The following is a 25,430-nucleotide window of genomic DNA, read 5'->3' on the forward strand; positions in this document are numbered from 1 at the left end:
TGTTTTTATAAGTGTACTGGGGGATGAAGGGAAGGTTTTTTTTACTAAAAATGATGTTGTATCAATGTGACGGCGGTGAAAGCTTTTTAGGGAGTGGAATGATGTTGGTCGGTTTATAAAGAATTGGGGTGCATTGTTGGAGTGTTTGCGCCTCATAAAGACACGTTGTGCACTGGTGGGGCATTTTGGTTAGATGATGTGGATGATTTGGAAGTTGTTGAAGTGGAGTTAGTTAATGGGCGAACTGTAAATAGACTGTTTGTGTTATGTATTTGCTGTTGGTTAGTATTGAAGTTGTCTAGGTCATGCTCGTGCTGGTTATCAGTTATTGAACTAGGTGTATCCGGTGCATTACTGGAAAGTGGAGCGAGGGTGGGTGTGTGAAGCTTAAGAAGAATTTGAAATGAAATTTACAATAGGGGTAGGGGGAGTTATGGGTTGGAAAGCTCGTTGCTAAAAAATAGTGGGACTGAGCACGGAATCCAAAATTTCGTCGGTTTTGTCTAACGCGGGGTCAATTAAATGGGATTTAGTGTTAAATACTGCTTGGGCTGAGTCGTCAGATTCTTTGTGTGGTGAGTTAGATGGAAAACTGGGGCGAAAAACGGGTTGGGGGAAGAAGTGAGGTCTGAGATTTGGAGAAGAGAGTCGCTTCTGTGAAAGTTGGAGGGATAGGAAAGGGAACGAATGAGGAATCCAATTTTTCGGCTCATCGTGGGCTAAAAAGTTGATTATTATGAGCGGAAACTTTTTGGGCTGTTCGAATATTTGTTTGAATGTGTCATCAGTGTTTTGTGCTTGAAATGAGTGTGATATGGGCTTCGTTGAATTTCTTGAATTTGGTGTATGCGTTGTGCTGGGGAAAGTATACTTCTCTATTTTTGTGTTATGATTTGTAAAGGAGGCTGATGTGATTAATTGTGTAAACGTGTTGGAGCCGTGGCTGTAGTAGTTGTCTTGTCTTGTGCAGTGTTTTGTGTGTTTGGTTTTCTTAAGATTTTTTTTTGTATTCAGTAGTTTAAGCATCAAGATTGATTTCATTAATTGATGTAGAGAAAATGTCAAAAATTCCGGCGAATTACTTTCTGGCTACGCATATTTGTCAAATACTTGTGTGTTTTTCCTGCATGTGTTATAGATGCCTGTAACTAGTCAGAATGAAAGTCCTATAAATTTAAACCTTACGTATAACATATTAATCTTTCTAAGATGTAACATGGCCATCCCTAAAAAGCTGACAAGTCAACTTTTATGTGAATAAAACTTAAGAAAACTTTGATTGGTGAAATGTTTTCAGAGCGGTATTTTTCCCCGTTTAGAAATATGTAATTTTTTATGTTTTTAAAATATCAACTGTAGACTTGTCTATAGATATCGGAAAAACCAAATTTTGCCTGTGTGCCAGGGGTGGGGTAGCAACAGCTTTGATCTTTTTTTACTAGGAAAGCAAATTCCTTGATAAAGTTTTGAGTCATCTTTTAAGTCACGAGTTAATTGTACTTTTTTGAATAGAATTTTCCAATCAAAAAACATTATTTCTTGGTATCCGGAATTTTTTTGTGTTTGCTTTACACTTTGATGGGTTATTATTCCGATATGATGTATTCAGTTTTAATTGTTTAAATTATATATTAATCTTCCTTTTGCACCGTGATCTGGGAGTTCTCCATCAAGCCGTATATGGCCTTGATATTGTTCAAGTTATGCTTGGTTGGGGAAAAACATAAAAATTTTCTATTTTTTTTAAAATATTTTATTTATTTATTGTGAACTTTAATCGTTTTAATTCATTTTTACAGTCTTCTGGGTCAAGATATGATAATTTTGCGAAATTAATTTGGAAATAAGATTCATGGTCGTGTCTTATTTTGTTTCCATTTAAAAGTTGAGAACAATGTGTTTTCTTTCCAAAAATTTTCCTTTGATTTTTAACCAGTAAGACTTGTTGCGCGAGCTTTGGAAAATAGTGTTGCAATTACGTTGGTTGATTCTATTTCATGTGGTTCAGATTTGGATTATGTAACCTGTTTACTTGCGTTTTTGTGTAGTGCTTTTTGTTGGCGATCTTCGCAATCATAATGAGTTACGAGGAGATCTTGGAGTCCTAATCTTGGTGAGGGATTATTATGATTTGTGGATTCAAGATTAACTGTGGTGACAAGATTGTTTATGAACACGGGATTTGAAAAATACATGTATACGACAGTCCTGAAAAATGATTATAGAAATTCATATAATTTATTGTCTTTTCTAGTGTATCTATCATATTTATAAATACGCTCTGGGCATATCAATGGAGAGGGGCATGAGTGTACAGTTATCTCTGGTGAAGGTAAAGGTAATGAGTTAAATAGTAAGTTGTTCAATTTTAGAATCATTTCAATTTTAGACCTTGTTGGGAGAGTATTTTAACATTATGTTCTTGAATGTTTTTATGAATATCGTGTCTATATTATAGTCTATTCAATGCCCAATTATGGAGGCGGCTACCATCGATATGATGCAAATAGTAGAGGTGGTGCTACGAATGAACTCTACTCTAAGCGGAGGGGTTTAGTTGCTTTTTTTCTTCACATTGATTGTTTAATCGATTTGGAAAATTTGTGGTAGAAGTAGTTAATTATATTATACCTGTTACCGAAAGTGTTGATGGTAGAAGTAGTGTTTCAGGGTTTCAGGTAATGACAATGATGTATATGGAAAACCCTCTATTGGTTCACTTACATGGTCTCGTTCGTCTTGCGTGGATTTATAGTTCATCCGATGAGGGAATCTACTTGAGGCGGGGGTCTGAACGGGTTTTCTCTGATTTGCTCAGATGTTGGTGTTGAACCTAAGTAATCTGATGAAATATTTGGAGTATTGTGTTGAGATGTTGTACTTGTAGGTGGGGGATTGCTTTAGATTGAGTTGTTTAAAAGATGTACGGGTGTTGACGTGGGTGATGAAGTCATGTTGAATTGAACTCTTGGTGTTGTTAGGTTTCTTTTTCGTCGTGGATGAATTTTTTTTCTGTCTATGATGGTATTTGGGTTTTGCGTTCTCCTATTCTGTTTAGATCTTGTGGTAATGATGGGTAATTGTTATATGTTCGTTCGTACTGTGGTTCGTTTAGGGGTTCGAGGCGAATGGCTGGTATCAATGCTTCTGATAAGGCTGCATGTCTGTCTCCAAAAAAGTGTGGATTTTCTAAATAAGAAATACGAGCAGATGAATGGGGTTGAATTGATTGACCTGGCTTAGATGTTGACTGGGGTTTTTAGTTAAGTTGATAGTTGGGGAATCTTTAATCGGTGTTTGGTCCGAAGTTTTGATTTTGTAACTTCCTATTTTTATTAATTTGTCAATAAAAATTTTTGGTCCTAATAAAAATCTTTTACAAAGGTTATTATTAAAGCTATTGCTAGTACGACGACAATTTTTGCATTTTAAACGCATTTGTAAATACTTAAGATAAAGAAAGCTAATAATGTTGAAAAACGTATTAAAACCAAGAAAAACTCCTTCAAAAATTGATTTTTTTTTTTCAATTTGTTTTAGTGAACTTTATTGAGTGTGGTCGGGTTGTTCCATGATGTTTGACAAGTGGGTTAGTGGGCTGGTAATGAAGTGTTGTGTGTGAGACGAAGTCTAGAGATTGGTGTATAAAGTTTCGGACTCTTGTTTTTATTTATGAGATGATTATGGGTTTTTGGGAGTTGAGTTGTCGTTAGGCTGGTTGATCTTAAAGTTTTTTTTGTAGGCTAATTTTGTAATTTGCTTTTGGTAACGGTTGGGATCTAAAAGTATCCATTATGGTTCATTTTGAGATTGATTGATTGAATGGGGTTGCAACTTGGATATGCTTTTATTGAAGTTGTCCAATACAAGGAAATTGTTTATTTGTGACCCAAAGTCTTCGAATTGGAGTTAAAGAACTAGTTCCTGTTAAAATTATATCGGCTAAAAAGAACAGATGTGTTGAAAAACGAACGAAATGATTTCGAGTGATATGATTTGTTGATTTTTAATGTTTATTTCTGAGAAATAGAAAGAAAAAATCTCAAGATAGAGCATTAAAAAATTTCTATTTTGATGCTTTTTCAATCAAAGACTTAAATTAATGTCCTGACAAAAATGTAGGAGTGTATGAATCTGGTGGAAAGTTGTTGAATTTCTACTTTCTTTCAATTTTTGGATTGAGGAATAGAAACTTTTTAATCCTTTCTTGGTTGATTTTTAAGTCGAGATTATTGACGTAGTTGTGATTTTTAAACTCAGGTGGTATACTTTTTCTTGAAATTTAGGATTTTTTCTTTGTTTTTTAGCTGGTTTTTTAAGAGTTTTTTCTGAAAAAATTTTTGTATTGGGAAGTTGGACTGGGGAAGTGCATTTGGGATGAATCTTTATTGTTTTGTGGTTTTTTCTAAAATGTGTAGTCCTGTGTATAGGGCCTTTTGTGTCAAATTAAATTCTGTGATTGAAATATAAGCTTTGTCCTTTAACATCTTGTCTTTCAGCTATTTGTTTTTGGTCCCGGAAATTTTTTAAAATTCACATGTAAAATAATGTGAAAAAAGAGTATTTTAGTCCATATTGGTGCATTTAGGAAGTAAAAACTATGTGTAAAATTGTGATGTTTTTTCTGCTCCCATATTTTCTTGTGTTTTTAAAGAGTATGACGTATGAAATGCGATTAAAACTAAAAATAAAAGTAGACAAGGTGTTTTTAATTTCGGACTATGATATTCTAAATTGTCGCTCTTTTCATTTATAGCGGTGCTGTTTCGTTTTCGAAAATATCTGGGCATGTCTTCTTTCCTAAAATAGTGATATCGGCTTTTGTTAGTTTAGTTTTATATTTATGTCAAAGTTTTTTTTGGCAAAAAACGGGTCAGGTCAAGGTTTTGATAACTCCAAAGTAGGTCAGTTGATGAGTGCATTGCGCAGGGCAAGAAGATATTTTCAACTTCTTGATATGATAGCGGTATATTGTCTAATCACTCTTTTAAATCATAATTTTTGTAAACTTTATAGCTTTAATTTGTATCAAGTGATCCTGCTATATTTATTATATCGTTTAAATCTTCCCTTTCTATTAGTGGGAAAATTTTATTTGGTTTCGGGATTTGCTTATAAGTTTTTGATTGTAAACTGCTTTTTATCCAAGTTGAGTATGAAAAAGGTTTGACTGTGTGGTTTTGTATTAAACCAAAATCATAAAGAAGTGTTATTAATTAATGATTTGTTTAGTGTGTGAATCTATTTTAACTGCGTATTTGCATTCCAATCGTGGTGATGCTTAGTCTTCAGCGAAAAAAAATCTATAATTCGAGTATTTTCTACGGCTGTTTTTCGTGTATTTAGGTCTGGTGTTGTATGGCGACTAAGAGTGTCGGTTAGGGCAAGATTTTACCTGCTGTCCAAACTACCTTTAGGTTGGGAAATTTCAATAAAATTATTTTAAATCTATATACTCTATAGTTCAGGTTTGCTTTCTAGGGAAAGAGGAAAATATTGAGCCTATGATCAGTAAATAAAACTATTGGAAGTTTTGATCCTAGGATTAAAAATTCATACTCTGTTGAAATACATATATCTATATATTATAGCCGTACACTCTACTATAAGTGTAGAGAGCATTAGCTCTGCTTGTGCAAAAAGTCTTGAGTTTACTGATTGATATTAAATTCTTTTTTTTAGCCTTGATCTTGTTGTAAAAGTGCTGCGCCAAATCCATAAATCAAGGCGCCGCACATGGCATAGAATTGTTGATTGGGATCAGGGAGAACATTCGATACTTTTTCAGTTGGGAGTGTTTTGGTTTCAATAAAATCTTTTTGATTTTCTAAATTGCTATTTTGAGCCCGTTCGAAATTGTTCTGTTTGGGTAAAAAGTTGCATTTTATAAACATTTAGCCTACAATTTTTTAAACATTCAAAGGTTTCAAGGGAGTTCTGGGATTTTTTGTTTTGTTTTATGGTGGTTGAAGTTTCGAGCTTTCATCAATTTTTGATTTTAAGGGTGTTATTTAAGGGTTTTCTTTCAAAAATTTGTCCAAGGACTTAACATGTTTAGAAAAAAATGTAATTTATCGGAAGCTTTTTTAAAGTTTTCTCTGGTACGATTTGATGATACGTATCTAAAACTGTGAACTTTTCTTGTTGTTTTTTTTTTGTGATTGGATAAAAACAATGTCTAGATATAAATAAAAGCTTTTATTTAAAATAAGTGGTAGGAATATTTTACTCATAAAAGCAGATAAACTGCTGGTTCTATGAAAATACCAAAGAATAGCCTATTAAATTCATGATGTTGGTTGCCAATCAAAAGTGGCGTGTTCAACGGCGTGATTTTTCATTCAGTGGCAATTGATTATATGCACTTTTTATGTCAGCTATTGTCTAATGAAAAACGTTTATTTTTGTGAGTATTACTTGTATTGGTTCAATGGGCCATTGCATTAGGATTCTTCAATTAGGGAATTTAGATATATTGCGTCTAATATTTTTGCGTCTAAGGAATTCGACTCTTGCGAGAATAATAACTGGGTTGATAATTGTGTTTCCATTAGATTGGTGTTTTCTATTTACTGGCAAAAAAATTTCGGGCTGCTCAAGAATGTCTAAAACTCCATTTATTTTAACTTGTAAATGTTTTGAAACTTAACTTGCGCGTTGTTTCTTAAGAACTGCGTCGGGTTTCAGTGGAAGGTATAATACTGAATGTACCTTTCCGACATCAAATTTCCAATGTTGCGTATTCTTTGGTGTATTTCTATGATAAAACTGCTATTTGTTGAAATTCTTCTCGATTTATTTGAGAGTGTTGAAAACAAAACATTGTCAAAAATTCTTGTTGTTTAGTTGTGTTTTTTGAAATTGTAAATGTAGGTTTAAAATAAGTTAATTTTGTAAATTATCCCGTGTTTCGTTTTGAAGTATTAGTTATATTTTTAATAGATAAATCTTCGTTCAGAATTGTAGATAAAAAATATCTAACTGATATAAAATCTTGTTCACTTTATTTGCTTATTCTTGAGTGGGGTATTAGGTTGCGTTTGTTTCGCAAAAACTTATCAGTGCTATAGGAAATGCTATCTTGTATGGAGAATTGTTGTATAAATGTAAAGCAATTATGTCTGTATTTGTATTTTTTGCATGTTTTATGGATGATGTTTTTACACTAAAGAAATTGTGAATTGGTATGATTTCATGATCGGACATGTCTAAAGATTGAATATTCTGATCATTGTTATAATGATAAACTTGGTCAATTGAAAAATCATGTGCGTGACCAGATAAAGCTGTTTAATGGTTTCGTTGCTGGTTATAAATAGGGTAAAAGTTAAAAAAAAATGGGGTTTGCTTATTAAGTCTTTGGATGAAAGTTAAAATTGTATTTTCTATTCTCGTGTTTTTATCTTTTTTGTAATTTAATATTCAGGATGTTTTTGTTGGTATATATTTTGTTTTAAATGGCATTCCGATTATGTTATATTGTATATCTGTTATATAAAAAATTTGTTTCAAAGGCTTTAGAAACGTTTTTTTGTTCAATTGCTTGTGTTGGTATAAAGGTAATTGGATTTTACCATGTATAATAATTAATATTATTTGGTTCTACTTCTGAATCGACTAAAAATTCTATTTCAAGATCTGGTGGTTGAAAATGTTTGGTCATTGGGCTCTCTAACGGAAAAGAAACGGTCTAAAAATTTTCTTAGGTGGAGATGCTTTTGATGTTTTACTTTGATATATGTTAATCATATAATTGTTTGGTTTTCGACTATATGAAGTATATAATCTTTTTGGGTTTTTGATCCATGTTTGCTTCATTTAGGTTTCAGTTAGGGTTTTCAATTTGATAATAATTCGATTGCAATGGAACTTCAAATTCAAGATCAGTTCGTAACATGTTAATAACTAATGAGATTTTGGTTTCTTTTTCATAATCTCTATTTCCACAGTGTACATGATTTGGTTGAATTTCTAATGTTACAGTACTTTCTATTCCTGGTGGGTCTGGATTTGTTTCAGCTGTAGCTTGTACTTGTTTCATTTGTCGTTGATATTTAGGTGCAGTACTCTGATAATTTTGACTATGTTCATGTGGATGTTGTGAACTATTTCGTTGTGGTGATTTGGAGTAATTTCGTGAGCAATTTTGATAGGTATTATGTCTAGATCCAGAGTTATCTCGTAATCTGTAGTTATAAGATATTTTATATGGTCGGTTAGTGGAATTGTTTCTAGCCCTATTATGAGAATAAGTTCTATTACATTTATTTGAATAATTTTTATGATTGTTATTTGAATTGTTTCTTGATCAAGTATCGATTTTGATCATTGAGTATAATGTCTCTGATATTGGTTATTTTGACTGTTTGAGCGGCTATATCTGTTTTTATGAATAATTTAGTGAATATCGTCTATTTGGAGATCGTCCGCGAAAGTATTTTGAATATGGTAATTGTGGTCTGCTATTACTATAGCTACATGAAGTGGTTTTCCTGAGCTGGAAGTGCTTTGAATGCTAGTGTTTGGCAAATTTTGATCTTTTTCATGTTTTGGTAAAGAAAAATAATTGTTTCTTCATATTTCGGTGGTCAATTTAATTTATCTTTTTGTTTTTGTCTACATTCGGCAATTGTATATACGTATCTACGGCAATAGTTGCACCATTTTTTGAATAAAAATTTCGTTTCGAAAATTGAATTATTTTTGTATTTAGTCAGAGTTTGAGTGATTTTTTTTTTGCTAAGTCATTATTGGAGATTTGGATGTCATTTATATTAGATACTGTTGTTTGGATACTGTTTACTTATTCTAATTTTAAAATTTCTGTTTACTCTAGTTTCATTGTAAATTCTGCTTGTGTGGTTTCTCTACATAGTTGTTGAAATCAACATCTGATTCATGGTTTGAAGGTGGTCTGATGTTCTTTTTTTATAGTCATTTTTCTTATAGTCAATTGTGGTGTTAAGGTCATCATAAGAATTTGTGTCATTTATGTGTTTTTTTAGTCATGTGTATTGAAAATTATTTTTTTCTTACCGGAGTTTCTATGCGTACAGCAAGTTCTTTTATAGTTTCGTTTGGAAATCTGCGACTTCATTACAAAAAATTTTTGATGTTGTTTGTTCTTTCATTTTGAATCAAACATTTTGGAAAATTTTTGTGTGAATCAATTCCAGTCAGATTTTATTATTATGGAAAGGACTGAAAATATTTTTTGAGCTGCGCTGTCAAGTTTAGTTTGTATTAATGATGTGCGTCTATGGACGGAATTTTGATGAAGTGGTGTAGTTATAGGTCCGGACCAATGTTCTTTATTAAATTTGCTCTAACAGCGTTTAAATAATCTTCCACCAAAAACTCAGGATTAGTTCCTGTAAACACCACACGGGATTTATTAGATGTTACAGATGATCTACCCATACAGGGTATAGATTCCTTGTCATTTGGAGTGAATCTGCTGTTTTTGGTATGTGTGGAAATTTTTTAAGTTGAGATTTGGTTATTTCTTGTTGTTGTAAAAAAAAGTAGTCGATTTTTTTTTCTCATTGAATCGGGTTTGTAACCTTGAGTATTATTTTGGTATTAACATTGTATGTTTTTTTCTAGTTGTGGAATATCGTTTAGAGAACTATTGTTCTGTTTCTCAGGGTCTTTGTAGATTCATGTAAGGTTCAAAAATATCTGGTTGAAATTTAGCATCTGCTTGATTTTAATCATTCCGGTCATTTTTTCGTTAATTACTATCATATTGTTCTTGGTCGAGCTATTTTCTGATGAATTGTTTTTTATTTTGTTGAAAAATTGTATAGTTTTCAGTACGATCTGTCGGAGTTTTTCTTTGATCTTTAAAATATACAGATTGGGGTATTTCATTTTTTGGTACCTGTTGAACATAATTATGTTCTTGAGGTTGGTTTTGTGTAAAAAACAAGTGGTTTTTTCAAAGGACTGTTGATATAACTGTTCGTGAAAAAATCATAATTTTGGTTTGCTAAGTTCTTATTGTTTGTATATTTTGGTTTGTTAGTTCGGCGTTTTTTTTGGTTAATGGTCTACATGTTGGCTAATCCATTTGCGAGTGTTTTGGTATGACTGATGATTTGACTGTTGATTGTAATGCTTTTGGTTGAAATGAATTTTATTTTTGTTGGATGAATAGATGAAGTAATTTGTTGTGTTGTTGTAGGTGGTGTTTCAACTATTCGCCATTTGCAAATGTGATGGTGTTTGGATATTTTGTTATGTTCGGTTTGTATTCCCGTTCAAATTTTTTTTTGTAGTTATTAAAATTGCTTTCAGAAAATTGTTGAAAGTTTTTTAATTAAATATAGTGTCATAATTTAAAGGTGCGGTATCAGTTGTTAATGGAGTTACTCCTAAGTAACCTCTATTTATTGAGATAGTTGCGATTGCTGCACTAAAGATATCGTTTAGTATGTTGAAAATAAATGTTGAGACCATTCCATGTCCCATTTTTAATCTGTTTCTTCTGCTAATACGATTTTGTCGTCATTTTGAGGTCTAAATTTTTTTCTTGCCTGTGAATTGAGATCTAGATTATTTTGCAACTAATCTAGTATAAGCCATGCTAGAATTCTTTGCAGATCAATTTTAATTGTTTTCAATTTTTCATTGTCAGAGAATATTTCTAGAATTGAATCTAAAAACTTGAAAAGAGAATAAGTTCTAGTCTGATTGTTGCCCTTGCAAATTTCTATTGATCCGAGCAAAGCCTTGATGATCAAACATTTAGGTGATAGAAGATTATGTTATGGATTAATCTTTTAGGTTCTCAGTTTAGATTAACGATTTAAAGATCCAGGGAAAGCCTTGATGATCTGATTACGGATATAATTTAAGTTAAATTTAAACAAGGATCTGACAAAGAGTCAATTACAGTAAAATATTTTAAGAAAAGCTCAAAATTTAGATTTGAATCAGATTAGTTTTTTTGAAATTATTTATGTGTGTTTTACTTGAAAAAGATCAATAAAAGGAAAAAAAATTCCCCAGAATTGAAGAGTGTTTTTTGATTTTTTAACTTTATTCTAAAATAATTTAAACTAAATATTTGTTGTATTTTTTAAAAATTCAATAAATATGAAAATTATGAAGTTTTCGAAAATTACTGCAGCTATTCAAGTTTTGAGGTAGATAGTAAGATTTTAGTTGACTGACATTATAATTTTCAATGATATATTGTGGGATATATAACTTTGAAGTGAATCTTACTGCTCATTTATTGTGAGTTATATCAATGAGTGAAAATGTACTGCCTAAATGGTTTTGTAGAGAAACAGTCGTTCGAGTCTTTTACTTCTTTTCACAATGTAGAGGCTCGGTTTGTCGTTGTGATTGTAACCTGGTGTCAGCCTAATATTCATTTGTTTTGATTAGCTTCATTGAAACGTGGAAATAAGCTAATTGTATGATTAATTTGGTTCATCATTTAGTTTGGCGTTTTTGATCTTGTTTGCTTAAGTTTTTTGTGTTGCTAAGTCTAAATTAGTAGAGGTCTGTTCAAGACTTTTTTGGTTGCACAAGATGAGTCAAAGTACGGATGGTTTTCTCATAGAGTGATTTTGGATAAGTTAAAACGCTTCCCGCAATCAGATTTTCGGCCGGATAGGTTCGTGCAATTTCTTATTCTAATACGAATCCTAATCTTACTCTTATTTCTCCTAGTTTCAATAGAACTACATTATACTGGTAATATTGTGAGGCTTAGAGTCTGGAAATAAAACTTAGGAAGAGCAACCGTTTGCTAAGTTAAATTTTTTCTTCTCTGGCTGAAACTGTAAACAGTTTCAGCCTTAGAATTTTTTGTGAGTGTTTGTCATGGATCATGATTGGTTAGTTCTAAGTATTTTATAGAGATAATTTATCAGAATTACAATTTGTTATAAATACTTGTTTTAAACTGATTACAAAAACTCTGGAAACTCTTTTTCAGTTTCAATTTTTTTTTTTAATTTTCATAATTGATTTTACTTTTTTTTTCCTTTTGATAGATAAAAAATTATTTTGGTTGATACATATATTTTTTTGATTTAATATATGCATTTAATAAAACTGCATACCTAAAGCTAAGTGAAGCTCACTCGGGTAAGTCCAAAGGATTTTTAGTGAACCTGTCATTTTCCAATCTAGAAAAAAATCCAACTGATGCACAGAATATGCAGAGGGCAAAATAGATTATGAAAAACTAAAAAATGTCCAACCTTGACTTAAACGCTCATGCTTAACTTTAAAAAAAAAATTTCTGGTCAAACATACTGTACTGCAACAAGCTAATATCAGTCTTGTTTTCGGCGTGAACTATTCAATTCAAAAAAATTACGAAACCCTTTCGAAAAAAGCCCCAAAATGTAATAAGCGGCGATGAAAATTTGCTAATCTAGTTATAATAACGTTTTAATGAATGATTGCGTTTATTTCAAACGTTGATGAATAAACGATAAATTAATCCTTATTTCATTGCTAGACCATCGTTAATTCATCGCTAATTTTCGAAATTTCCAACGCTGAATTGAGGCTAATTGAACACTGAAATTTGCTATTCGGGTAAAATTTCAGCGCTAAGCCGTTGAATAGATTTTGACCGGAAAAAGAACGAGAATCTTGGACAACGAGAATCTTGGAAATAAATAATTTTTCTAGTCCATGTAAAATACCATTGGTGTGATAACTGAGGTGGAATGGAGCAATGAGCTTCTCTTGTTAATTTGGAAATCATTTTAAATTTGTTTGTAAAAATCATTGAAATAAGTACCTGAGAAGATAACCTTCTGTAGAAGCCCTTTCGTGTTTTTCAGCTGGGTCATCGACCCTCTCAAACATTCTCGAGTTACAAATCCTTCCAGTATAATGTCCTTCGCGAGCTTGGAATCTAGGGTGTACCTCGGGGAAACCAGTCCGGGCTGACCGGGTGTCCCGCAGGGCTCTAACTTGACTCACAATATCTCTCAAAGCTTCAACTTGACTCAAGTACTCGTAACATGAGTTCAGAACTCTATCGGTTGGTTTTATTATAGCGGGCCATTGATGAGGTAAGTGTCTGGTTTCAGTGTCCATTCTGTTGCGGTAATAAGACACGAGTGGGAGTAGCTTTTTACGTCTTTCCATTAATTTTGTCAACCGTTTCCGGTATTCTAAGAAATCTTTTAGTTCTTCTCCGTATCTGCTACGTGTGCGATCTTCCAACTCTGTCTTAGGCAGAGTCCGAATCAGTTTCTCGAGGTCCAGACTCAGAATAGTGATTTCGTTTTGCACCGTGAACAGCACAGAGTGAAGTCGCGAGTGAGTGGTGTAAATGGATTTAATGACATCGTCCAATTTTTTTATTCTCTCCTCAAACTCTGCAACAACATTTATACAAATTAGCATCCAGTTGAATTAATTTCACAAATTTACCGGTTGAGTTTAAAGGTTCCTGCGAATCTTTTACTTAATCCAGGATCCCTGATCTAAGACACCAAATTTAGGGTGGGGAGAGACCCTTGGTCATCACAAATTTCACAACCTCAGAACACGTAGAGTAACCAGCACTTTTGGCACAACTTTAACAAAGTCTAATTTTTGCCGATCATCGACGCTTTTTTAGGGGCTTCCGTCGCCAATATATAATAATTTTGAGGGAAAAGCCCACTCCGGAAACAAAGAGGTTGTTTTTTTGGTTAAAGACATTTAAAACAATCTGAAATAGCATATATACCTCAAACCAGCCTACATAATCCGCGGCCGAATTTTTTTGTCTACATTTTGCGTTCCAGGAGAGAATTTTCGAACAAAACACATGTGATCGACCTATAAACGTTTTCTGAAAACCGTTTTCTCTTCGAGAACTGAACCTTTTCCCAAATCATCCTATGGTCCATTGTTAATATCAGAGCAACAATTAACCAAAAAAAATGATATGCAAGGCAAGTTTTTGCCTTGCTTCTTACAAATGTAACTTTTGTAAATTGTAGAAATTGTTAAGAAAACAAGTGTTTTCGTGTTTTTTTTTTGCATTGCCAGTACAAAAATATATAAAAGAAACATGTTTAAACAATTAAAAATATCTGAGTATTCTCTCACTTAAAAGTAGTTGACTTGGTAATAAATATTGTTTACCCAATCCGCATAACATAAAATGTTTCATTACCATTAATTATTTTCACTAAATACTGAAAGAGATGTCTTTGGACAGGGATAAAATTAGACACCAAAAAATTGAAATCAAGATCAACCAAAAATTTAAAAGGTTTAATTCAAATAAAAGTTTATCAGGGGGGGGGGGGGCTGACGACCTTTTCTCAGGGATTCGAATCTCCTGCAGACCCAAAGGTTTCCCCCTTTGGTACTTTTTAAGAAATCCATTTTTGGCCGACCGACAATAAAATTTTTATAAAAGGCGCCTTTGGCGCCAATTTATAATAACTTTGAGGGGGAGCGCGCGCCAAAAAAACGCGTCAAACTTTTCCAAAAAATGCCCAAAAATGGCTTTTTTGACCTGTTTTTTCAATTTGCCTGCGGCACAGAAAGTTTGGACAAAACAGCGTCTTTTTAGTGCTTTAGGAGAGCTGGGAAAATCAATATGGCAGAATTTTAAAAAAGTCGTAAAAAAATCCTAGATTCACCCATGTGTGAAATATTTTTTTTTGCCGTGAAGGCTCTTTTCGAGTATCCATGCCCCCTGTACCCATGTTTGTTATCATATTTCAATTTGCTGGATCAAATCTGTTTTTTTTTGTTTATTCTGGCATGTTTCATGAATAGATTTATATCATTTTAAAAGGCACGTTGGAAAACAAAACTCAGGAAAAAGCAAAGGTGGTGGGGGGCTTGGAACTGAAAAAGAGCCAGAGTGATTACCATTAGCCCGGCTGATTTCTGACATTAATGGAGTCTTTTACCTGCTGCCATTTTTGATCGAAATATTTGTTGGTGCTATATTTTTCAAACAGTATAGTTATTTAGTTTGGTTGCATATCTTGTTTTTTTTTGTTTCACTTTTTTGTTACGTCATCTGTTTCTTAAATGATTTTTCGTATTGCGCTTTTTCTATTTTCCCGCATCTGTAAAGTTTTACATTTGAATTTTTTCTCTGTCGTTCCATGTTTAGAAAATGTCGACATGCGTTTTGCGTTTCAGATTTTTTCTTTGTAGGTATATTGATTCTTTAGGAGCAATCCCACCGAGTAAATTTACTGGTTACTTAGTTATCAGGTGTTAATGTGTGATAAAGGGAGTCATTTTTAAGTGATCAAAATCTTTTAGATGATCACTATTTCTCTTTTCCACTCGCATCACATAAACACCATATACACGATGCAAGGGGTCGCTCCTCAAGGTTATGTATTAAGGTAAATTTTTGTTCAGATACGATCAGTAATTCACATGATTAAATTTCAAACGGTCGAGCATGAACAACTTATACTCAACATAATGTACAACTGGGAAGGGGGATGGGCGATGATGACAACAAAAAAGCGGGTTTTTTGGCTCTTTCCTAGAACGCCAACAGCATACAATTTATAGCCCTCCGCAAGGTGAATTCCTTATTAGGGGGGCTATGAACTGCTAGTGGCTTTAGTGTAAAAAAAACCGTTCATTTTTCTTTTGCAGCATTTCATTCCTTATCTTTTGCGTATCTAGTAACAAAATTTTTAGACGAATTCAGCGGCTATACCTAAACTATGACTTTTCCACCCGAAAAGTTTTGAATTTAACAAAAATTTTGCATGCTATTTTTGTGATTATGAATTCTTTAACTTTAGGGTATAACAGCGATTAACTATTAACATATGAACACCTCATGCTTTGGTTTTTGGGGCAATTCATCCCATTCTGAGTTAGAATAGAAATGATATCAGATATGAGTTTATAGTTCCGATTTTTGTAACAAAAGTAACGGAATATTTGTGCTCGGGTAGGTTTTTTTTTTCAGACAAATTTCTAGCCATTTTTAACTAGCCATTTGCCATTTTTGACGGAATTTTTTATATATATCATTCAAAAGCTATTGTTGTCTTGAGCTTAAATTTGAAAAGATTTTTCACCTGTGATAATTTTTTTGTAAAGATATGTGCATTTAATTTTTATAACAGTTTGTAATAGTTTATAAATTATAAAACACGGTTAGGAACGGATGGTAAAAGAGTTGAATTCACCTTGGCGATCTACGAAACTTGCCGATCTGCGTTTCTCGTACGAAAAACGCTCGAGAAGGACACGAGGTTTTTGAGTGCGCTTTCCCGTTCATAATTATGCAAAATTTTTGCGCATGTGTAGTTTTAGTACAGACGAATATCAATATCATTCTCTTTTCTTTTTACTTTTCTACAAGCTCGGTTCGTTTTTCTAAAATATGACCCAAGCTGGACAAAATAAAACAGAATGAATTGAATTAATTGAATCACTTGATACATCTCAGCTATCTGTAACCAATCTTGAGATATGATTTGAGCCAATGGGTGGCAAGAAACAAAAAACGAAAATTTTTAGGAGGAAGAAAAGAAAAAGGACGAGATAGATCATTTTGTTCAAAACTTTTGGCTGCTTTTTGGATAATGTCAAAACTTGAACCTTTCTATGAAAATATTATTCAATTTATTCTAAGGTTTCACCATTTTTCAATAATTAAGTAATTTTTTCATAGAAAAATTCAATTTTTGACATTAGTTGAAAAACAGCCTAATTTTTTTGAGTGATAGGATCTATATCGTCCTTCTTCTTTTCTTCGGCAATGGCATCTCTTATAAAACACCGCAATTTTTGGAAAAACCAACAACCCTCATAATTTCATAATTTCTGAGACCATTTTTTTGTTTAAATCAAAAAATCTATGATAGGTTTCATGATCTTTGCCCAATATGATTGTTGTTCCGACCATTGAAAATTGGGAGGAACTTTGCATTCGCGTCTTTTACTTTTCTCGTTTTTTTTTTGTTTTCCTCGCAAAATCAGGTACCACAAATAATACCACGCAATGAAACGAGTGATATAACGCATTGAAATTTTTCAGTCGTGATTGGAATGACTTTAAAATATTTTAAAAAAAATTGAAAAGTCCCAGTGTTGAGACAAACCGGTTTGAACTTTATGAGTCTTAGTCTAATTTTGAGCAAGTTAAGCAATCGAGCAGGCTTATTTAAAAAACTAAGCCATAAATTTAATCCTGTAATTCTATTGTTTCAAAATTTTTCAGCGCCCTTTTTGAACAAAAAAAAATCACAAATTCAAAATAAATTGCAGAGAAAAGTTTTTAAAAAATTAGTTTTAATTGTTAGTTTTTTTTTCTGTCATTTTTCAACAAGAACCGTTACCTGACTTGGCTATTTTACTCTGATTATTGAAGAATCTTAGATTGCTCAAAAAACAACAGTAATTTGAAAAAAAAACCTGAAAAAAAAACTTATTTTCGTTTTCCTTATACAGAATATGCTCGGAACATTCTGTGTTTTTTGCACAGCAACCGGCTAACCTTGTTGAGTTCTGCATATTGTTGCCCATTATAGAAATTGAAAATAAAACAGGAGCCTTTTTAAGCTTTTAAGATTGAGGAGATTCATGAACAAAAATTGCACGCCCAAATTTCCACGGCCAGAAATGGAAATCAAAATTTTCCCCACTATTTTCCCTATTTTTTCGCAATCCTAAGAAAACCATCGCAAAATTTGACCAGAGTGGACATGTTCCGAACTTAAATAAGTTGAGGTCTGCATTGTAGATCCAAACATTTCTAGAAAAAAAACATTTGGTGTATTTAAATTTTCGTGACCAGAAGCTTACATTTCCAGTTTTTTGTAATCGAATAAAAAAGTAATAAATTGCAACCAGGGCTGACTTGCAAGACATGCACGACCAATTTCCAATAAAAACACTAATTTTATTGTATAGTTTAAGCAGTTCATTTATTGGTAGTTGAGGTTTTGATTTTGGTGAACCAAAAATGAGGTATTATATCCTTTATGGTGAAAAGTTTTTGATACTAAATGTTTTCCTTTATTTCGCCTTCATTGTTTTTAAATTCCTTATAAAAAAAACTTTTTCATGATTTATTCACCTTGTTTGCATCTCTTTTGTTCAAACAGAGGAAGCCTTAATTAGAGTAATAACCAAATTTTTTCTTCGTTCGAAAACAAATGTTCTGGAAAAATTTTTCAAGAAGATTGCATTAGAACTTTTGTTACTGCAGCGTAGTTGTATCTATGTTGCTTCGAATCTTTAATCGAGCCAATTCCCTAATTGTTTTTTTCAAATAGATGGTGCAGGCAGAACTTACAACTTTTAGAACCTTTTCTGTGTTTCTTTCATTGTGAAATGTCACGTAATGTGATATTTACACAGCACTTTTTCATCCTAATGCAAAAGTTCTAGATCGGTATGCTTCAAGCAAGAAAGTGAAATTTTTTGCATTCTTAATGCAACAAATATGTTCGTATCAAGGCAAAAACATGAATTTTTTGACTGCTTTTTGAGGTCTATGGAGCAGTGCTCGCTGAAATTATTTTGTAAAGTTTTTTTGAGATATTTTTAAAACTCATCCTGCCACACGCCATATAAAGTGCAAACTGATAGATTTATTTTCTAGAAACATAGAGTTTATGTCAAAGAGCCTGTTTCAAACATTTTGGAATCATTTATAAGAGGGATTAACCCTCTGCGTACGCTTTATGAGCGCGAAAGATATCGCGCGTCTACTTTACCAAATTGGCCATATCTTCATTTTTTAAAACCTCATTTTTTTCAAAAAAAGAGATTATTTTTGAAGTGTCTTTTTAAACTTTCGGCTTATGCATGTAGAATAAAAAACCAATGCTTCCTAGATCCTGAGTCAGAATTTGTCAAGACAAAAAAAACCACCCCGCGCTAAAATATTCCGTCACTTTCATCGAAAAGCGAAACAACAAAATTGCTCGTATCAGAGCAAAACCCTGAAGATTCTGACTGCTTTTAATTTCTACGGAGTAATTTAAAATAAAAAATGATGAAATTCAAAAAAAGAAAATGAAAAAAAAAAACTTCAAAAATTTGTTTTAAATATTTTTTATATAATCACCCCACACGCTATGTAAAGAAAAAAGTGATATAATTTGCATTGCAAAACTAGAGTAAAGAGCATGCCTCAATCCAATTTGAAACGATTTCTTATACAGACTAAATCTCCGCTACGCTTTAATAGCACGAATTATCAAGCTCGTTAATTGTTTCAAGTTGGTCAAAATGGCCATCTTTAATTCCTCATAGTTCTAAAAAGTACGGTCCCAAGTGAAATATTTTTTTAAATTTGAGCTGACGATAGCAGTATCTCTTTAATTGATTATAAAAAAATCAAAATTGCTTGTTAAAAGTCAAAATTTGTCGGTAGATATAAAAAAACCACCCCAAGCAAATTTTCTGTCACTTTCTTCAAAAGTCGGAACAATAATTATGCAAAAATTTCAGAAAACAGAATGATAGCTGATTCCACTATAGCGTTACCAAAAGCAGCTTCAACCAACTCGATTTTTCTTATAGTTTTAGTAATTGTACCAATTATGAAGTAATTGCACGCAATTAATGAGAATATTTACGGTTTGTAGAAACACTAAAAAAAAAGAAAGAAAAAACTATTACTTTACAAATAGCGCAGAATACTTTACTTTTTGCTGTTCTGTTTTGTTTCAATCGACTCATTGAAGAGAAGATTTGCCTGTCTAACAAGCAGAAGTTACGAGCAGATTTTTTAATACTGCAAAAATAATTTCGAAGATCCATTTTTTTTGCAGTCCCGATCAAATTGCGACTGTAAGTACCTCACTGTGGTATATCATTCCTTTTTAAATTACTTTTTTTTGGTGCGTGATTACACGCCAGAGTGAAAGATGCTCAAATTCAAAGTTTCTTTCTCCAATCAATGTGGTCGAAATTAAACATTTTATCTTTTTTGTCAGTCTTAACATATTTCGGCAATCTGGAAGATTTTGGCTCAAAAATGGTTTAAAATTAGAATGTTTAAAGTGTGAAAACAACGCGAAATACGACCAAGACTCATATATCCGCGAAGTTCTTAAAATGATTTTTAATATTCACTTTTAGACAGACAAAATTCTGATCAGGCTAATAGCTCCAACTTCTACAAAAAGGTGATGAAATGTTTGTGCTTGCTGTGGTTTGTTTTCTTGAACTATCGGCCAACTCTTGTCAATTAACGAGAGCTCGTGCAAAATAAAAACACTTCCGGTTCTAGGGTAAGCATCCAATATGTCAAACATGCGAAATCATCTCCTAATTATGTAATAAAATGACGCGCGCGTCTCCGATAACAGACTCTAATTTTTATATAAAAAGCTACCTTCAGCTGGCAAGCTCGCAACATGGTGACGCGACTGCGGAGGTCACTGTCACTTCGGCCAATACATTGTTTTCTAATTGATTGGTAGAAATCGGATCTTTGCGCTGGTAGAAAAATTCAGATGTTTGCCTAGTAAAGCTGTTTTTTGGATGTTTGCAACATTTTGTGGTTCTTCGGTTGTTTGACATATTGAATATTTGTATGGTACCCAGCAGTTCCAATTCTTGCCAATTTTTAGATTTGGGTATATTTGCTTAAAATCAATTACAATATATATTTGTTTAAATAAAAATTTAGGCTACCATTTTTTGGGTAGTCGTTTGCTTTGGTAATTTATTGTTTTTACAAACTAAACCTCAACATGCTAAGGTGTAACTGAAAACAGTCAAAATTTAGTTTGTCAGTAGAAAAATTGAAACCGAAAATAAATATTCCATCTCGAAAGTAAAAAAAATTACATGCTGTTGTGAAAAAAAAACTGTTTTACGAATCGTTTTCAAATTTGTTCCCTTAAATTTGGCTTACTTCAGACAATACAAAAAAATATGAGAACAGAAAGTGCTTTGATTTTCACTTGAGTGCTTTGAGTGCAATTTATCTTTGACACAAAACTAAAAATTTGACACAAAACTACACCCCTGAACGGGTCAAACCCTTTGCTTCAATTTTAAATACCAAAACAGGTCTGTTTTAGGTTTTGTGACCTTTTTTGCATCAGCTGAGACTAAAATTTTGCTTCAAATTGACCCAAACTAAATTATCCGTTTAAAAGATGGGATCAAGTTAACATCTTCCCCCCTCATAGACCAAGTTAAGATCCTCCACCCCAGCGCTTAAATTAAATTAATTTTGCTAAGCGCTGCATGTAAAATGCTCGATTCTGATTGGCTGAAAATTCCCAATTTAGAACCAAGTTAACATCCTCCCCCCTAAACATATTTAGGGGGGAGTACGTTAACTTGGTCCAAAAGATGTAATTACAGCTCAGACTTTTATGTTTTGGTAAAATTCAACGCAATTTTTGTTCTCCTTGTTGAATGTCCAAAAGTAGCCCAATTTCAAAGAAAAAATTTCGAAAATATCAAATTTTTATTCATTTTATCCGGTGATGTTAAATCAGCAGTGTATGAAAATCGTCAACACAAAATGCAGTGAATATTTAGTGAACTGCGCAAAAAATACATCGAGACACAACCCAACTTACTGAAATGTATCAGCAGATATCGGCAAAAAATTTCTAATTATAGCTAAAAAATGGTTTCAATATTTTTAGCATTAATTTAAAGAGAGACTCTTCAAAAAAACGTGCTAAGAAAAATTTGTTTTTCCACTGGGCGTTTAGTAGAATATAATCATTTAAATTAGATTTTCCTGGTTAATTTAAAACATTTTAGATCCGATATTATTTATTAAGAACTGAACAAGATCTTTGGAGGTTTTATTTTGGAATCGTGAAAACTGGAAAGCTGGACCAAAAAAATTGACCAGTAAAAATGAAAACTAAGTTCTTAATTTTTAAATTTTTCAATGATTTCTGTTATTTTTGAGTTCTCTTGTGGTCGTAACATTCTTCGCCGCTTGCACCCCAACCGGCTATTCTTTTTGTTTTTTTTTGTTTTCCTTGAAGTACTTGAAATCGAGCGAAAGCATCCAAGACCGAAGTTTGCTTGCACCAATAAGGTGGTCAGTGGATTTTTTTTCAAAATTCGTAACTTTTTCTACGCAAAATCAGGTTCCACGAATAATCTTCACCTGAGGTCAAGTCATGTATCAAACTACAGCTTATTCAGTCGTGAATTGATTGATTTTTTGAAGTTGGTGCCCAGAAAAAATCCAGCTTAGAGTTTTTGTTTTTTAGACAATTGTAGGACAAAGATTGAAAAGTGAAACCCATTTTTTGTGATTTTGAGCTAGCAAAGCGATGAAAGATTTTCTTCATAATCGAATGGAAGTACGGAATGTTCTGTCCTACTAACACACCAGCCCGAATTTTCTTGTTTCTACTGAATAGGCATCATGGGGCCAAGTTTAGGACTTTTCGGCTAATTTGGTTACATTGACGTGCCAGAACTAGATCATGATAAAGCAAAAAATGATTGAACTGGTCGTTGATTTATTTCAATCATCTGCATATAAAAATGCCGATGGGTGTTATTGTATTGGAGAAGCTTTTCCACAGTTTATTCAATGGTCTCAGATGAATGAAACCAGTAATCGATGGAAAGGTTAGTTTGTTAAAACTCCCTCAAAACTCTTCGAGGTCCTTGGTTCCGAGCATCGCAACCATGATAATCTCGACGAATTGGAGGAATCCGAAGCCAGCTCCGATCCAGGGCATTACGAATGACCAGTCCACTTTAGAACTGGTAGTGTCATCAAGGGTCTCGGAGACGACGTTTGTGGCCAAAGACATTCCAATCAACAGAAACAGGACTGGAAAACAGAAAAAAATATATTTTCGATTGAAATTAAAATTCCAGTTTGAACTAGCGTCCAAAAAATTGAGCAAAAAGGGTTATCTAATTGCGTATCTAAGTTTTTAAGATTACAGTATCTCAGAAATTATGACAAGCCCTTTCATTGCGATATAAGTTTTTGTCTCAAATATATTAGCATCAGCTGAAGCTTTCTGCCATGGTTGTTTCAAAATTGGTCTCAGGCCCCAAGATAGATCGTGTTATCACTCACATGAAATGGTGGATAGTGTGACTAGAATGATGTTTGCCACTTTCTTCTTCATCCCCACTCCGAATATAGCCAGAGAGACAACCAGCAGAAGGGCTAGACAGACCAGGTGACTGGCGAGGAGAAAGAAGCGGGCAGCATTGATCTCCCTCTGCTGTCTGTTGTGCATCACAGTATCTGGAGACCAGGAAAATTATTGACGCCACGATGAACTCAAAAGGAAAGGTCTGTTCTTGTTGCAAAGTTTCAGTACCTTAGTACATTGATCAGAATCTTTTCTGAACTAGTCTGTAAAAAAAGACAGGAAAAAAAAACGTGATTGGAAAAAAGCTTGCTTGTCTCTGAAACATGACATTCTGATCGCCTTGTCACATTTTTCAATCACATATCTAACTTCTGAGTAAAAGCTAAATTTTTTTAAAAAATGTACCCTTTTTTTAATTCTTACATAACTTTTGACTACATAATTTTATTTTCAACCTAAGGATTTTTTCACGTCCCGTCACTTACCAATTTCAGTGCAGGAGGAGGCACTCTCCAAACAGTACTCCCAGATGCCATAGTGGGATGTAGAAGTGTCCACCATGTGGTTGCCATGGACCATGAGAGAAAATCCCAGACACACAACGCTGAAGAGTCCCACTTTCACCAGAAGCATTTTTCGACTCTGTCCTCCAGGCATGTTTTGAAATTGTACGTTTTAAAACTTTAACTTTTGAAACTTTTGTTAGAAAGATGCTTTAATTGTTTCTATAAATAATTTTGTCAAAATTTTTTAAATTTTTTTTTGCTTAGTTTTTTTGGAGTTTGGCAAAGCAAATTTTTTCTCTGTATTTCTTTCGGCGAACGTTTTTTTCAGTTAAAAACGTTTATTATAAAGAAATTGACTTCAGAAAGGATTGGAGATAAGATCATTCAATTGTAGCAGGTGTTTTATTCAGACCTAATTTTAAGACAGTTCGCTAAATTGACATCTTACTTCGTTTTGGACACGTTGGCAAAACAAAATAAGCGTTCATTTGCTGATGGTGAGGTAATTTTGGACTTGAAAAGAGTTTAATTGCAATCATAACTGGAAACTTAACGGAAAATACAAAACACCAAAATATTTTCATCATATTTATGGGAAAAAAATAATTTATTACCAGTCTGGGTAAACAGCTCATTTCTTGGTCGAAAAAATCATAAATCTATGCAGGATTTCAAAATTAGCTAGGTATTTACGTCTCTTGTTTGTATGGCATTCGTTGTAATCGGATAAAAACTTGCAAAAAAAAAATCTTTTTGAACAAGACTTCTTGAACAAGACTCCAAACTTTTCAATTTTATTTTAAAAAAGTTTTTTTTGTACCCTTTTGTACTATTTTGAGACAGCCATTTTTTTGCGGCAATTTATACTAGTTTTGAGGTGGAAGCGCGCCGAAAAAAAGCTACTTTTGCACTGTTTTTTGAAAATTTTGCCTGCGGCGCGCAAAATTTGACCAAAACAGGGTGTTTTTAGTGATTTGAGAGAGCTCGAAAAATCAAAAGGTCGACAAAATTTTCGAAAGTTTTTTTTTGAAATCCGCCCCCCATCCCTCGAGAAAATCCTAGATCCGCCCCTGCAAGGCGCTGTAAAACTACTGCACTTAGATTAACTGAATTCATCTTTTGTATCAGTTAAAGATCAACAGAAAACAATTTAAAATCTGCAGAATTGGATTATGATGATAAAATTTGCTACTAATTTATGGAAAAACTTAAAATGCGATCATTCAAACTAAATGTAAGCTACAGTCAGTTAAATTAAATAAATCTAAGCGATATTTTTAAAGAATGCTTAAGCAAAAAATTGTGGAATTGAATATTTGGCCAGTTACTGAGAAAGCTGCCGATGAAGTAGGTTTGACAGACATTTTCTGTGTTATTTGGTGTATTATATCTGAAACACCGCGTGTTCTAAAGAAAGAATCTAGTCATCATAGTCCTTTTCTCCGACGAAAACCAAGCCCAGGCATTCGATCACTTGCAGGAATCCGAACCCAGCCCCTATCCAGGACATGATGAAGGACCAGTCCAGTTTCGCAGTTGAGTCACTGTCCAGAGTGCCCGCTGCTACATCTGTGACCAGAGCCATGCCGGTCATCAGAAAGACAACTGAAACGACAATATTTTGAGGCTGATTTTTTTTTGGCTTTTAAGTAGAAGGCTAAATGAAAGAATGGATATGAACTACAAACTCCACAGGTCATAGTTCTTTCCCTCTTGTGAGAGAAATATTTTTCAAAAGCAAGGTCATTTTTAATATAGCCCACTTACACCCAATGATAGAAAGTATAAGGACAGAGATGTTAGCCGGTGTCTTCTTCAGTCCCACCTCCAGAACAGACACCACTACCAGCAGAAGCGAGACAATGTACACCAGATGACTGGCCAGAATGAGTGC

General features: G+C 33.1%; 2 protein-coding genes across 3 annotated transcripts in view; one reads left to right on the forward strand and one right to left on the reverse strand.

Annotated features, from left to right (window-relative positions):
• Positions 1 to 25,430, forward strand: part of LOC134847739 (uncharacterized) — a 569,481-nt gene that overhangs the window by 263,431 nt on the left and 280,620 nt on the right. The gene's annotated exons all lie outside the window — the stretch shown is intronic.
• On the reverse strand, positions 22,417 to 23,770 carry LOC134856898 (uncharacterized). Its single transcript, XM_063873192.1, has 3 exons — positions 23,516 to 23,770; positions 23,009 to 23,182; positions 22,417 to 22,753 (listed from the first exon to the last, which is right to left on the reverse strand). Exons 1-3 carry the CDS (start codon positions 23,685 to 23,687, stop codon positions 22,566 to 22,568), a joined length of 534 nt encoding a protein of 177 aa, XP_063729262.1. The 5' UTR covers positions 23,688 to 23,770; the 3' UTR covers positions 22,417 to 22,565.

This window comes from Symsagittifera roscoffensis, chromosome 1, assembly GCF_963678635.1.
Source record: "Symsagittifera roscoffensis chromosome 1, txSymRosc1.1, whole genome shotgun sequence".
Lineage (NCBI taxonomy): Eukaryota > Metazoa > Xenacoelomorpha > Acoela > Convolutidae > Symsagittifera > Symsagittifera roscoffensis.

Bases quoted from the DNA above. Each gene is read 5' to 3' on its own strand.
- LOC134856898 (XM_063873192.1), bottom strand. From the start codon at position 23,687: ATGCCTGGAGGACAGAGTCGAAAAATGCTTCTGGTGAAAGTGGGACTC. The intron at 23,183-23,515 runs GTAAGTGACGGG...CCTGGTCTCCAG, and splicing joins CTCCTCCTGCACTGAAATTG to ATACTGTGATGCACAACAGA. The intron at 22,754-23,008 runs GTGAGTGATAAC...TCTGTTTTCCAG, and splicing joins CACACTATCCACCATTTCAT to TCCTGTTTCTGTTGATTGGA.